General features: G+C 36.8%; 1 protein-coding gene across 2 annotated transcripts in view; it reads right to left on the bottom strand.

Annotated features, from left to right (window-relative positions):
- Positions 1-15,044, bottom strand: part of ube4b (ubiquitination factor E4B, UFD2 homolog (S. cerevisiae)) — a 43,467-nt gene that overhangs the window by 24,670 nt on the left and 3,753 nt on the right. Inside the window, exons 3-7 of one of the 2 annotated variants that reach the window (XM_052105252.1) lie at positions 5,751-5,886; positions 2,083-2,170; positions 1,647-1,791; positions 1,323-1,548; positions 310-672 (exon numbers count right to left, since the gene is read on the bottom strand). In XM_052105252.1, coding sequence (XP_051961212.1) covers positions 310-672; positions 1,323-1,548; positions 1,647-1,791; positions 2,083-2,170; positions 5,751-5,886 — 958 coding nt within the window. The remainder of the gene's footprint in view (positions 1-309; positions 673-1,322; positions 1,549-1,646; positions 1,792-2,082; positions 2,171-5,750; positions 5,887-15,044) is intronic. The other variant, XM_052105253.1, reaches the window with a different exon arrangement.

Here is a 15,044-nt window from a genome sequence, read left to right on the forward strand (position 1 = left end):
TGCATTGTCACATTATTTTCACAACCATATTTTTAACTAATATTTATTCTGATTTGAATAAAAATATAATTTGTATTACAGTAATGTGACAAATGAGATTAATGGGAATTACAAAAAAAAAAAAATTTAAATGGTTTCTAAACTACACTATATTACATTTTCACTCACATGCAATAGCTTTACATTTTGAAACATGATGCATGCAAGTTCAATGTAATTCCTAGACTGACTTGATCTTTGTTTAAAAAGCACATAAAGATGGCTTGTGTTAGTCAATACAACTTCACATCAAACAGCTGGAAAATGTACCTAGAGGGCATCCGTGCTGCTAGCGCAGTCCGTCTCGCAATAGTGCTGGGAGAGCTGGGTAAGAAGGGGAATGGCATGGAGGAATGGGTGGTACGCTGTCTGGGGGAGGGGCTGGAGGGCATACCTGTGGTTGCAGATCTGGGACTTGGGCTGATGGGAACTGAGGAGCTGAGGGAATAGGGCCTGTATCTATGGGAGATAGGCAGAGGGGCAGATGGAGAGAGAGACGGGATGCTGGTGGGAGGGCGAGAAACTGGAGGACTGGGGGGAACTTGAAGGGTGGCTGCAGAGGGTGGTGGGACAGATGGAGCGCTCATTCTGGCAGAGCTGAGAGCTAGCGGGTTTGGGCTACAACCATACAGACTAAAAAAAATAATAGATTACACACAATATAAGACACAGAAAAAAGAGACACTGAGAATGACAGTGGAAACATTGAAACAAATAAAACAGTAGGAAATGTAAACAGAAATGAATTCAAGGATGTAAGTCCGAGGGGTGTAGGTGGGTATGTAGGTGGTCCCACAGTGCATCCTGTACACAATTACTTTGAAGGAGATCTTATTCTATATATTAATGATATATGGATAATTGGTTTGACCAATATTTATACTTTTCCAGTTAATAGATTATTGGTTCTTTTATCAGGTTCACAGATAGAAGTCTGGTATGTATCCAAAAAAAGAAGAACTTATATAGTGAAAGACACATTGCACAAAGTCTTAAATTCCAAAAGATTTATATCAAGTGAAAAGACTTGGGCAACTGTATGTTGTCTATAAAATAGGCCTTTTCTTATAGAACAAACATTTCCATACAGACTATTAGCCTCACTAACCTTCAGATTTTTGAGAAATGGTTAACTTATTTATGTGCCAAAAAAAGCAGAAAAAAAAAAAAACTTTAAATTCATCATTATCCTTATCAGTTATTATCAGACATTTACACATAAAAATAATCTGTATCAAGAATAACGGTGAATCTCAAGTAAGTATGCCAGAAAATGCACTTGCCTGGACAGAGAGCTGGCACCAAATGAACCAGCGCAAGGCAACATGGGACTGTCGCTCTGGTTGGAGGGTGGAACAAGAGTCAGGTGGCGGTCAGGGGATCTGGCAGCAGAAATTGGCTGAGATGTGGCAGTCAAGCTTGCGAATGGATTACAGTCACGAGAATGTGTGGATATCATAAGAGCCTCCATTAAAATCTGGCCAATCAGGTCTTTGAAGTCAGAGTAAACTAGAAGACAGCATAATGCAGATCAATTACAGGGATGACAGCAGAGAGAGGAATTCTCTACCATTTCCCCCTTTGTTCCTCTGTCACTTTTTTCATACCATCCTTAGGGTTCTTCTGGAACTCCGCTGCAAGTGAAGGGAGGAAGATAACATCACGGTCCTGCTGCTTCCAAGAAACACGCAAAATCTTACAGATGAGCTGCAAAGCCTGCTCTTCAGAGACATCAGGATTACATGAGGAGTCCTGCAAATCAACATATGAATCAGCACAACATGTAATTTACAAAGACTGTGATCTGTGCACATTAATGCCAAGATCACAGCATTATTATTCAAACACATTTTCTAATTATTGTGATGTAAATGTAAGGAGGTGTTAGAGGTATTTTTATCAACTGGCATATTATCATTTCATTTTGAAGTGTCTGTGGCACTGCTTGCAGATCAATATATTTGTATCTTTATCAATGGAAAGATAGTTCCTTTGATGTATCATTAGATTTTCCTGGTTCAGTAGAGTGGGAGAACTAGTTACCTTTTCAGACAGGTTCCTTTTCTCTCTGCGGTCACTGTCTTCCACCTCCATATTCTCAATTCCTGAGTCAACGTCTACTTGGGACATGCTAAAACCACAAAGATGAGATCTAGTTCAAGTAGCAGTTTAAATCTTTAATTGTTATGCAATTTTAGCACTACGTGTTATAAAATGAATAGTAAAAAAATGGTTTATGTTTTGTGACAGCTCTGTCCAGCTAATGATACAAATATAATTATCACAATGGGTAAACAAATGGTAAACAAGGCACCAGCACCTCTATTGGAGCACTGGTGGGGGGTGGCAGTATGGGGCCAATTAAGTGTAAAAACAGAAAGTAATAATAAAAGTGATATTATTATTATTATTATTATTATATTACAAATATTAGTGCAATTACCAAATAATATAGCATATTTTGTCTCACTGAAATGCTCACTCAACAGTAAGGTAGTGGTTTTCAGATGTAAATTTACTGGTATTATTGCACAGCTCTCTGTAATACTCAATTCTGATTGGTCAATGGCGCCATCTAGCAGTCAGATATTGCTCTGTAACAACTGCACATCCCGGAATTAAGATGCATCAGACCATTCATCACAGTTCTGCACGCCTTCTATCCTGCTTCTCAGCTCAATGCGTGATCTCTACAAGTAAGCTAATAAAATTATTTCAACAAATCATTGTTTCATGTGGATTTATTTATTTGGCAAGTAGTCTTGTAATAGGCTGAATAATGAGTCAGACAGTCAATTTTACAAAGTAAACACCAACAGAACTCGCAAACCAGAGGTGGATTTCAGCTGTTCAACGATTTCTTTCTTCTCAAATTACATTATTTCAACGCAAATCAATATTTTATGTCCATGTATTTATTTATTTGGTTAGAAGGATGGAATAAGCGGGAGAATGTACAGTCAGCCGGGTGTAACAGCAAAATAAACCTCTATAGGTGTATACAAGACCCCTTTGCTTCGCATCAGGGTCCTGATCACCATCTCAAGGGTTTATTGTGGGATAACAATTGGCTGACTACATTACACCTTACATAACAACATTAAGGTAATCTTAACAGCTTATTTATATAGAGCTATATTATTCAGTAAATGTGACTGAGTTGGCACTCTTTAACAAAGGGCAGGCGCTGGCTAAATTGATGCCTTACACAGAGTTCTGCGATAGTCAGACGTAAGTTTTCTTTTTTTTACATTTAATGAGCATTAGAAGAGAACTAGCTTTGTCCACAAATGTCCAGGCTTAAAAGCCCTTGATTTTATTTTGCATTTGCCATTTTGAAAATTTACTAGGGGGTGTAATGGTTCAAATTTCTCATCGTTTGGTTTGTATAACGGTTTTAGGTTCACAGTTTGGAATTTTCTATGTTCAGGAAAAAAGTATATTACTGCCAAATCCCAAGTAAAAATACTCTATTTGGTAACACTTCAACAGGATTGACCATGGTATCTGTAGTAAAATCACAGTAACCACAAAATTAACATGGTTAGTGTCATGGTAACTACAATATTATTATAGTAAAATCAAGGTTACTATATGGATACAACAGTATTACTGCTCTAAAACCATGTTTAATTGTATTAAACCATGATTTCCACCAGGAACACCATAGTGACAGCAGTCACTGTTACTTCAGTCATTGCTACTACAATATTACTATAGTAAAACCATGGTTCCTATATGGATACTACAGTATTACTGCATAAAAACCGAACTTTTTGTTTCAAAACCATGATTTCTGCTAAGAAAAGCATGGTGACGAGGAGGGGGGCGTGGCCTGGCCATGATGGAGCAAGGCCAGCTCTGAATCAGCTGATTAGCGGGAGAGCGAGATAAAGGCCAGCCAGAGACACCGGTTCAGGAGAGAGAGAGACACACGTGGCCGCGCTACATGTGTCTGTGTTTGTTCATGTTTGTTTTATGTTGAGTTTTATCATTAAAAGTTATGTTGACTGTTCAGCCGGTTCCCGCCTCCTCCTTGCCCAACCTTTACCTATTATAGTGTTGCTGAAACCCAGGAGGGAAGAGAAATGCACTGTCGCGGCATCCGCTAGGGGAGCAGCCACGACCGTCTGCCTGGGGACGGAGGGGTTGCTGCCGAGAGGCGGGGTGGACCACTGGCTGAGAAAATGGCCGGAAGGAAAGCATCTCCCCTACAGAGATGGTTGGGGGGGTTAGTCAGACCGGAAGTGCCGGGGCACTGAATCAGGTGGAGGAGGAGTGTGATGAGAAGGAGGGCGTGGCAGGGCCGTGATGGAGCACGGTCGGCACTGAATCAGCGGGAAAGCGAGATAAAGTGCAGCTGGAGATTCCGGTTCGGGGAGAGAGAGAGAGAGAGAGAGAGAGAGAGAGAGACGCATGCTGCCACACTGCATGTGTGTGTTTATGTTTGTTTTATGTTGAGTTTTATCATTAAATATTATATTTACTCTTCAGCTGGTTCCTGCCTCCTCCTTGCCTGTCCTTTACCTGTTACACATGGTTATTACAATATATTACTATTGTAATATAATAAATGGATCTTCACTACAATGGCTATATTGCAATATAATAAATGGATCTTAATTACAATGGATTTGTAGATTTAGGTTTAACATGATTTCTATAAAACAACCTATGCCATTTTTTTAATGAAAAACAGTTCCCTAAACACATTTAAAAACAATGAATAAAAACTATAAACGTTTAGTAACTGCCATAGTTGTAACAAAAATGACATATTCCCTCACTCCACTAATGTCGCCTATTATAAATTTAATAAGAGCTATAGTTGCAGTATAATACTTATCATGAATATATTTCTGCCTAAAATACTATAGTTAATACAGTTAGTGTTACAATAGCAAACTCAAGGGGGGCTACTCTGTCCATAGAAGTGTGCTGATAATTGGTTTGTGTAGCAAAAAGCTTTTGAAGCGTTTGTCGTTTAATGTTGCTGAACAGCAAACAGTGGCACATAATCGAAGAGAGATATTTGGCCATTTCTGTAGTCACACCAGCATGACCTACAACTAAATTTAGTCACATTGGCTGGAGAAATTGCATTCTGGGGCCCTGTGTATGTAAATAAAATTCTTGCAAGTGTAATAAACACCAGATTTGAAATTTGCATAAGCATGAAACAGATTTGAGAGCTAGGCCGGAAGTTTTGGAATTATGATTTACATTTCTGTCTGTTCCTATCATACAGATTCAGATAATATGGAATATAGCAAACAAGCAATATAAACATAGTATAGTTTGGAATTTTTGGAGCTGGATTGCTGTAGTCCGTTCTCTTTTATTATATGGAAAAAGAGGAGTTTGAATAATCGAGCAACATGAGAGTGAGTAGATGACAGCATTTTCATTTTTGTAAAACTAGCCTTTAAAACAAGAGCAATTAATTGTTTAGACAATTCAACAACTAGAGTTCTGATGAACATTTACCTTTATGCTTTAGGGCTTATGTGGCGAAAAGAGCACCAGAGCAGTCGAAAGATGGCGCCAGAGAGAGCAGTTATAAGAGACTATTTACAAAGAAATATGTGGTATTCAGTGAGTGAGACAGAATACTTCATCTCCAGTGGCATGTCATGTTTCACAAGCCCTTACGTCACGCTCTTTATCTTTGAGTAGGAGTTCAGAGAGGACAAAGGTTCACTGCGTCTCACCTCTTCTCGCAGGATGCAGTGTCAATGTCCATGCTCTGGGAGCGGGACAGGGACTGGGATTGTGTCTCCAGGCTGTTAGATGGAGAGCTGGAGAGAGAGCTGACCCCTTCGCTGCTCTGGCTACGGTAAGCAACCCCTACGTAACAGAAAAATGCAAAGGAAACAAATAAGCACCAAGTGTTCAGTATCAACCTTCTGCTTTTTTGAATCATGGAAAAAATAGGTAAGCTGCAATCAAACTTAAGAAAAAAAAACCTTCTTCATGTTTCATGCAAGGTAAACAAACCACGTATTAGAAGTTTGGTCAAAGCATATGAATTCTGAACAAAGAAACACTTGATCTTATGCAACAGAAATGGTTGAGTTTCCTTAAAAATCACAACTCTCCCCACAGCCCTCTTCAAAACCATTAGTGACTCACTAAATCGTAAAATTTTAAATAAGAAAAATATTGAATATACAAAACAGGAAATCTGGACCTCTTCATATTCCCAAAAGCAAGGCACACAGTCACATACAACAACTAGATTACCATTTCCTGACAGACTATCCAGTGCTGCGCAGCCGATTAATGTCAGTTTGAAAACAATAGACCAATCTGCTTTGTTCAATTCATTCGTGCTCTGTCTCCGTTTAATGCAAGGCCAATTTATAGGTTTTGCTGATTAATCAGTGCAATAGATGCTTTAGATCACTTATCGTCAAAAATGTATGCCGACAGTTTTTATTTTTATATTCCTGCGGTGCTAGAGGATTCTACTGAACGGATTGGTGCAAAAGTATAAAATCTTTTTTACCTGAATCGGTGACACGATGGGATTTGCTATACCTAAATCCTTAATCATTGACAATCCATATGCTTGTTTAATGCATAAATTGTTATTTTGAGTAGATAATCAAGTGTTGTAAATTGAGGAGAGGGCATGCAAAGAAATGTGACTATGGAAACGTGCCAAGTCAGCACATACATCGTGTCACCAACTTCATATCTTGTGAGTAATAATAAACATTATACTCATTAAACCTCTCTGGTGAAATATTAGGGGTGTAACTTTATTGTTAGACAATATATCACGGCATTAAAATGTGACAATGTGCTGCATGGCGATTGGACTTTTACTTATTTTCACGTCTGTCCTATCCAATGTGCGCAACATCCTATGTCTGCTTCACATGGGCATGCAAATGGAAATCGATTCATTGCACACTAGCAGCAGGTGTTGATGAGTTCAGCTGAAATTAATGTGGAGAAAAAGCAATAATAAACATTGATCATCATCTCATATTATCTGCTTTATATGCCGACACGCACTTCAGAAGCGCTTAACAGTCAGCGATCTGAATTCTCAAAATAAACGTGTGACGGATGTTTGTGCTTCTTCGATTAACATCTATATGATTTACATTTATTATAGCACACTATAATTATGTGGTTCAGCACAAGGGATCGAATGTCCATTTTAAGCACGAGAGTGAATATACACTGCAAGAGAAAATTACAGTTTACAGAGGTCTAATTAAAGTGCTATATTAATCTCCTATGTATCATTTTTTATAAAATGTATAATAATGCTGTGGGGAATATAATCCTAATGTCAAATGAGATGTCAGAATTTATTAATTTTTAGAGCCTACATTAGGGCTGAACTTTTACATTTTTCAAATTTTATTTTCAATTACAATTCTGGCTTCCAATGATTATGAAACCAAGAAAATCGAGATAAAACGATTATTGTGCCGCATTCCGTTTATTAATGAAATACTCTAGCGTTATATCTTTAAAGCATCCTTTCTTAAAGTTCAAATAATAAGCAAGTGGGTTATGAAAATATGGTGTGGTCAACGGCGTCTATGAGTTGTATGAAGTGACCGGGGAAAAGATGGATGATGCACACTCTGGTGCAGGGACACTTGACACTCAAGTGTTTGCTGCAGCTAGATTATAACGTGATGGCTCGCGAAGTAGTAAATCATAATGTGTCATGTTCAATGTGTGTATCTTATTATAAAGAAAATCAGTGATACACAGCTCTATTAAGAAAGTTTGTTTTTTGTGAGTTAAAGATGGATCGAAGTGAACAAATGTGAGAGAGTATAGTCTTTGCCCATTATACAGTGGGACAATATACGCTTTTGATAAGGCTTTTTTGCCTTTTTTTCCAAAATAATATCTAAAACTCATTTAAAACAATGTACATTTACTTCAGGAGCTATACTGCAGAAGAAAAAATTGTTATTGGAGAATGTTGTATACAATATTTAATCAGGGCTCAACATTAATGCTTGTCTGCTTGTACAAGACAAGTGGGCATGTGAAAGAGAAATTGACTTACCCAATAGGACAAGCAGACTGATTAAAACATAAATAATGGAAAAATAACCCAATATTCTGCTGTTGAAAGTAATCCAGAGAACGTCATTTTATAATTCGCTAGTGATCTAGTAACAGCTGCGTCCTGTTTGATTGACAGGCGGCATATGTGTGTGTGCTGCAAAAGCACGTGTTCCGAAAATGCTCACGCTCATCCGCACCTGAACGGTCAAATACATTTCAAAATTCCAGAGAGTGATGTCTAAAGTGAATGTAAACAGTGGAGAAAAAAGTAAATGTACAATAAATGTATGCTAATAGACCTGCTGCCATCTAGTGTGTCATTATAATAATCAAACAAACATAACAAGAATGCACACACTGCTCTTGACTGGGTAACTTCAGTAGCTTTAAAAAGTATTAATGTATTATAATCATACAGTGAAGACCAGAAGTAGTTTAATGTTGCATTTCATTCTTAAATGTGTTTCTCAAATAGTTGATAGCCTACTAGGGTTGTGCCGATGGACGATATCATCGTCCATCGTGATGGCTGACCAACATCACTATGTAGAGCCACCATCGTGATGCCACGCCCCCTTTTGCGAGTCTTGCTAGTGTGACTCACTAATCCTAGTCTCTTCTATAGTTAACCTAAAAACTTTGCAGGGATTGCTCTGTAAATTAAATTGAGAATATAACTAATGCATATATGCTATTTTAAACACTGTAGTATATGCCAGAGACGTGACGTGTTAGTCTGTGAAAATACCGTGTCAGGCAGGCTACACAAATATAGATCTTGACATTGTTAGCTTCTTGTCTTTTTTTTACATGTCTTACACTGTACATTTAGATTAAAATATTTTATGTTGTAGGCTACAAGAAAATAGCCTTTATTAATTAATTATTAGTAGTTGTAGTGTCTCAGAAAATCTTGCTCATTGTCACATAGAGCTATGTACAGCTCTTGTATACACTGAAGCGGCAGTTTAAGATAAACCCAGACCAGCGAACGTCAAATAACTTTTGTCTGGTTAATACTTTTAAAGAAAAATGTCCTTGGCCATAAATCCATAATGTCAAATCAAATGAAACAAATGAGGTGAATATGAATAACACACATTTATTAAAACATAGAAGAACAACAAATAAAGAACAAGAAAACGGGAACAACACTCAGACCGAAACTCGGCATTAACATTTCACTTATAATTAGCAGCACAATTAACTTCAGCACAGGCTACAAAATAAATTATGTTATTGAAATATTGTAAAGTGGTCATATGAACTACACAAATGAACGTTTAAAAAATAATATGCAAAATCGAATAGCTCCGCAACGGATGGCGAAAAATGCGTAAAGAAGTCTAATATCTTTCACCATAGACCATGTTTAAATTTCGATGTTTCTGGCCAGAAATACCAACATATTCACTTTATCTGGTTTTAATAAGCTGCGGATTGGAGTAACTACACTACCCGCTGTGCTGAAGACCCGCTCTGATGGAGTACTGCTAGCACATATGCACAGATATTTCCGTGCTAATCTTGCCATGAACAGAAACCTTTTGTCGTTCGTTTTCCACCAAGTCAGCGGGTCCTCTTCCCCATCAATGGCCATTTCCTGCAGGTACATGGTCATTTCTGCCTCGACCTTTTGCTCATCAGTGAGTAAAATAATGAAATTATAGTTTTTAAGTGGAAAATAGTATTTATGTAAAGAGATATATTAAAATAAAAAGTGCACAACTCTTCTTAAGTGAAAGCTAAAAAAAAAAAATGCTTCACGTGTCGTGCAACCTACTGATAAAGCGCCGACGAGTCATTAGTTGGGTTAGTAAAATAACGAAATTATAATTTTTCATATAATTTTTGAAAATTATATGAAATTATATACCCCCCAACCGACGATATCATCGTCCATCGCGATGTTTTACAGTCAACATCGTCAACTGCCAATTTAGGGGACATCGCCCAACCCTATAGCCTACTGCTGTTAAAAATGTTAAAAAAAAAATTTTTGTTCTATTATTTTGAATCTATTTCTATTCATTGCTGTTTTATTGTTATTTTATTACTGACTGTTTACTAGTCTTAAATAATTAAAAACTTGAAACAATTCTTCCATAATTAACAGATTAGTTAGTGTTAATATCTGTTGTGGTTTTGAAGCTGATATTGAGAATCATCAAATTTCACTACCAACTACTGACATTTTGGTATTGAGATAATGTATAGCCTATACTGAACATGGTAGATCTTGCTGCAATAACATGATGAAAAAGTAGATCTCATTCCATAGAGGTGTGAGCACACCTGCATCATATATGTATATCTAATATAACTCAGAATTATTATTATGTTAATTTTATGTCACCATTGCCCTGTGCTGGCCTGGTTTTAGTCCCAGTACATCTGTGATGGATCATTTAACACTTGAATGAACACTTGAAAAGAAGCTGTAGAACAAGAGCGAAAAGCACTTTGGAATTATTTGGGATTCATTGCATATTGCAGCGCTCGCTTTGAACGTAGATGTTAAATACACTGCAAATGATTAACACGACGAAATTAAATGCTCCTGTTCTAATCAAGACATAGACGCAGTGTAAATAATTGATATATTATGCTGATTAGACAGCTTTGTATTTAACGAGAGCATTCGCGAGAGTGCGGAACATCACATGCTCCATCACGGCCCAGCCACACCCTCCTCCTCGTCACAAGCCTATTTCAGGAATCACATCATTGTTATCACGCCCATTAAGACTAAAAAAAAAGGCATTGATAGATTTGAAATTTTCACAAATAGCACAAACTCTGATAGCAAATGACTGTTTTTAATTTCCAAAGTGCAACCACTGAGGCTAAAAATGAACTAACACTGATCTTACATGAACAAGATCATAATTGAAGATCTAACGGGATGAATGGTTCCCTGTCTCGCTACCAAACGGCTTACTGAACACAGTAACTTGGTCAATTTAAATGGGCTGTTAATAAGTTTGAATATATCATATTATTTACTGTGAGTAGTACAGTCATGTATTCTATACCATAGATATCCATTCAAAATCACTTTTATTTGGCCAAACATTAACAAACATTATTACAATATTTAAAGCTTAAAAGATGCTTGAAAGAAACTGGAGCGTAGCTCATATCCAACATTGAATTCTGCTACTCTGGAGAACCGCAGATTTGCTTAATTTGTGACGTCACAGTAATTTAATATTTCAATCAACATTAATAATCGCAATTACAATATCAAGGGCAATAATCAGCAATTATGATTTTTACTTTAATAAAGCAGCCCTAGGCTGAAATCATGTACAACATTTTTTTTTTTAATGGAGCCCGTACAGGAGGAATTCATCGCAGAATTTAATTACTTTTGGGTCAGAATGTTTGAAGAAAAGACTAACAATAAAGGAATGAATGTAATGGACCTGGTTTCTGCAAGTTGCAGAAAGAAGCTACAAAAGAGAGCTTACACTTCTGCTAGAAATGCTCTTTATTTATGCAACTCTGAATAAGGTGTGGTAAATGGACACAAGACACCGTTGTTTCCAATGACAACACAGACAAATTACTCTTTCCGTAATTCTGCTCAGCAAGTCTGGTTCACATTATTTTAAACACAAAAACAGAAATGCTTCATCTGAATACTAGGACAGTGATCAGTGCAGAAAACAAGTAAAACAGGTTTTGATCAAATAGGCTTTATAGAGGTGGGCGATATTACCAAAATCTAATATCACTATACGAGTAATTATATCACGATATCGATATATATATAATCACAATATAGTTAATTTTCCCCCTGAAAAATCAGTAAAATTGTAAGCGATTTTGTCGCTTGTCACAATGTGTAATTTTAAGTAGTCCAGTCATTGAATTAAATACTTTATAAATGAAAACTACATCTTATATATTTTTCTCTTTATTTTCAAGTTGACAGTTAAAAGTATAATAAAAATGCCAAATTTCAGTCTGATGATGCGCACTAATTTCTTTTTATTATTAATAATCATCATCATCATCAACTTTCCTCAAGAAACTTATCTTCTCAAAGCAAATAACATATACAATTATCCATAAATAAACACTTCATTAGGCTCTTTGTATTTTTAGTCATTTATATAAAAGAAAATATAAAATATTTGAAGGAAAAATTGGTATGGTTGTTTTGTTTCCTTATATCAAACATTATTCCATCTGAATTTTAGAAAGAGTTACGATGTGCATTTTAAAAACCCCACATGACAGTGAGAGAAACCAGAATGAGTCACAGCACAAATGAAGGGAATGGGATGCCTTCAACACTTGCGCGCACTTGTGTGTTTCAGATTGTGCATCCGTACAACACTTGCACAAAACACAGCAGTGAGTGTTTGGATGGAAGGCATGTTTGGAGCACGAGATGAATCTCACTGAATTTGCTTTGATGGTCGCTCAAGCAAAATTTCAGGCCTCAGAAGCAGATTCAGTGACATTTTCTTACGTTCAAGACATGCTTTTCATATAATGGCAGCTGTCAAATCAAAATCAAATCACTCAAATCTCTCAATGAAAAACTATGTGTTTGAGAAGTCTCACGACCACTAATAGACACGCACACATTGATATTTACATACAGTACAGTGCAAAGGTTTTAGGCGCTTGGGAAAGATTTTGCATAGTGAGGATGTCTTCAAAAATAATGACATAAATAGTTTTCATTCATCACTTAATGTCACTCAATGTCCAGTAAACATAAAAAAGCCAAATCAATATTCAGTTTGACCACCTTTGCCTTTAAAATAGCACAACTTTTCCAAGGTTCACCTGGAAACAGTTGTTCATGGTTGTTGGCAGATAGGATGTTCAAAGCTTCTTGGAGAATTCACCACAGTTCTTCTATTTAGGCTGTCTCAACTGATTCTGTCTCTTTGTATAATCTCAGACTGACACAATGTTCAGTGGGGGGCTTTGTGGGGGCCATGACATCAGTTGCAGGGCTCCCTCTTCTTCTATTCTAATCTTTTCTATTTGCAAAAGTAATGTTTGAGAGTCTAACATTTATATTTCCTACTGAAACACTAAAGCTGAAGATATAAATAGCCATCTTAAGAAAAATGCATTTGTGAAACATCTTATGTGCCTAAGACTTTTGCACAGTATTGTATATCGACGTACACAATGTACAAACCTTTCAAATCTAAAGTTTTCTAAAGCAAAACCAAGAACCATTGCACTTTATCCTTCATAATCTCCTCTCATCTTCTCATTCAAATGAATTTGAGAAATGAGCAGTATCACCAGCTTCATCCATTTATCTGACAGAGTGTCTGATGAGTACGTGTAATGTGCTGTACACAGCTCTCGTGTGGCAATTTTGCATTACTGCGATGGAGACGATAATACAAAATGTATACCATTTGCAAATTTCTACCGGTTTATCATGTCTACCAATATATCGCCCACCCCTAAACTTTATAACACAAAAAGTGAATCTAGGGAAAAACAAGAATCAAACTAGCATCATGCAAACCCGATTAAACTCAATTTGCACTGAAATTCTATTTCTAGGTGTTATATAGCTTATTCAGGAGGCACTAGGCCAAGAGCATAGGCCCTTAAACATAAAAAAAAATAAAATAATTTAAACTAAGAAGCAACTAAACCACAGCTAACACAGCACATTGACCAAACAAAAGAAAAATCTAACAAAGAAAGAGTGCTATCTATTAGGGCTGGGCGATAAAACGATATCGATATATATCACGATAAAGAAATTCCACGATAAGCTTTTAAGGAATTTTCTATATTTACTACGTGTCACTAAAACACAAGCAGTTTGGCTTTCTCAGGCTGCGTTTCCACTGGGGCAGACGAAATCCGTTCAATGGCGCTCACAGCGTTAGGAGAGAGCTTTCTCCGCACCGCTGCCAATCCTACGATCCACCTTGCGAGCATGATGCTCGGCTTTCATAGGAATGAATTGAAAACGCTCTCAACTTCGCTCACAATACGCCAGTGGTAACGTAGGGTCAGACTGGATGAACTTGCTAATGCTAGCTGCCTTGCTAAAATTAGATTACGTCGGACACTGGATTGATTCCATCCGCACCGCAAGACTTCATGACAACGGTTGCGCAACAGCTGACAATAGCTCTGATCTTTCTGCGCTTTAATCTTGAATATTGTTCTCTAGCTCCAAATATGCCTCATTTCTGCCCTGTCCCGCTCCGCAAGCGTTGCCTCTTTTCCCTGCATATGTGTAGATATGAAGTGCTGCATGAGTTAACGTGGTTTCAAAGCACCTTTTAGACCATAAAATGTTTCCCTTCTAAATGTATCTTTATAAATCTGCATGTTATAAGACTTTAATAATAAACAAACAGAATAAACAAATCGATTTCTGTTCTAAATTTGTGAAAATTAATTAGATGTCTGGAATGCATAAGGAAAGACTAAAATTACTAGTTGGTAGACTAGTCTCACTTTAATGAAAATAAAAAAATGTTTTTTACATTTTTTAAAAAAGGTTTTCTCCCTGAACCCACATTCAGCATCATCCCACAGTCAAAAGGGCTTCTATGCCCCATACTTGGGTATCTGAATCTAAAGAAATATAAAAGATATTTCATTTTAATGTAAAAATATTCCAACAAATACTGGACTGCTGTCACTATGCTTCAGAACAAACAAATGATCTTTTAACATAAATTTTCAATTGATAGACGGTAAAATTGGTAAAAGATCCCGCAAACCCCACTGCTTTGGCTGTCCCTGGACCCTCTGTGCAGTTTTGTAGAGACTATTTTGACTGTTTAGAATGTATTTTTTCTCCTTTTCTTCCATCAACTTTGAAATAAATAAAAAAAGAAAGTGCAATGTGTAAATGTATATCGTGATAAATATCGATATCTAACAATATAATAAAGATTATCGTGATAACAATTTTGGCCATATCGCCCAGCCCTACCATCTATAAA

Source organism: Xyrauchen texanus, chromosome 35 (assembly GCF_025860055.1).
Source record: "Xyrauchen texanus isolate HMW12.3.18 chromosome 35, RBS_HiC_50CHRs, whole genome shotgun sequence".
Classification (NCBI taxonomy): Eukaryota; Metazoa; Chordata; class Actinopteri; order Cypriniformes; family Catostomidae; genus Xyrauchen; species Xyrauchen texanus.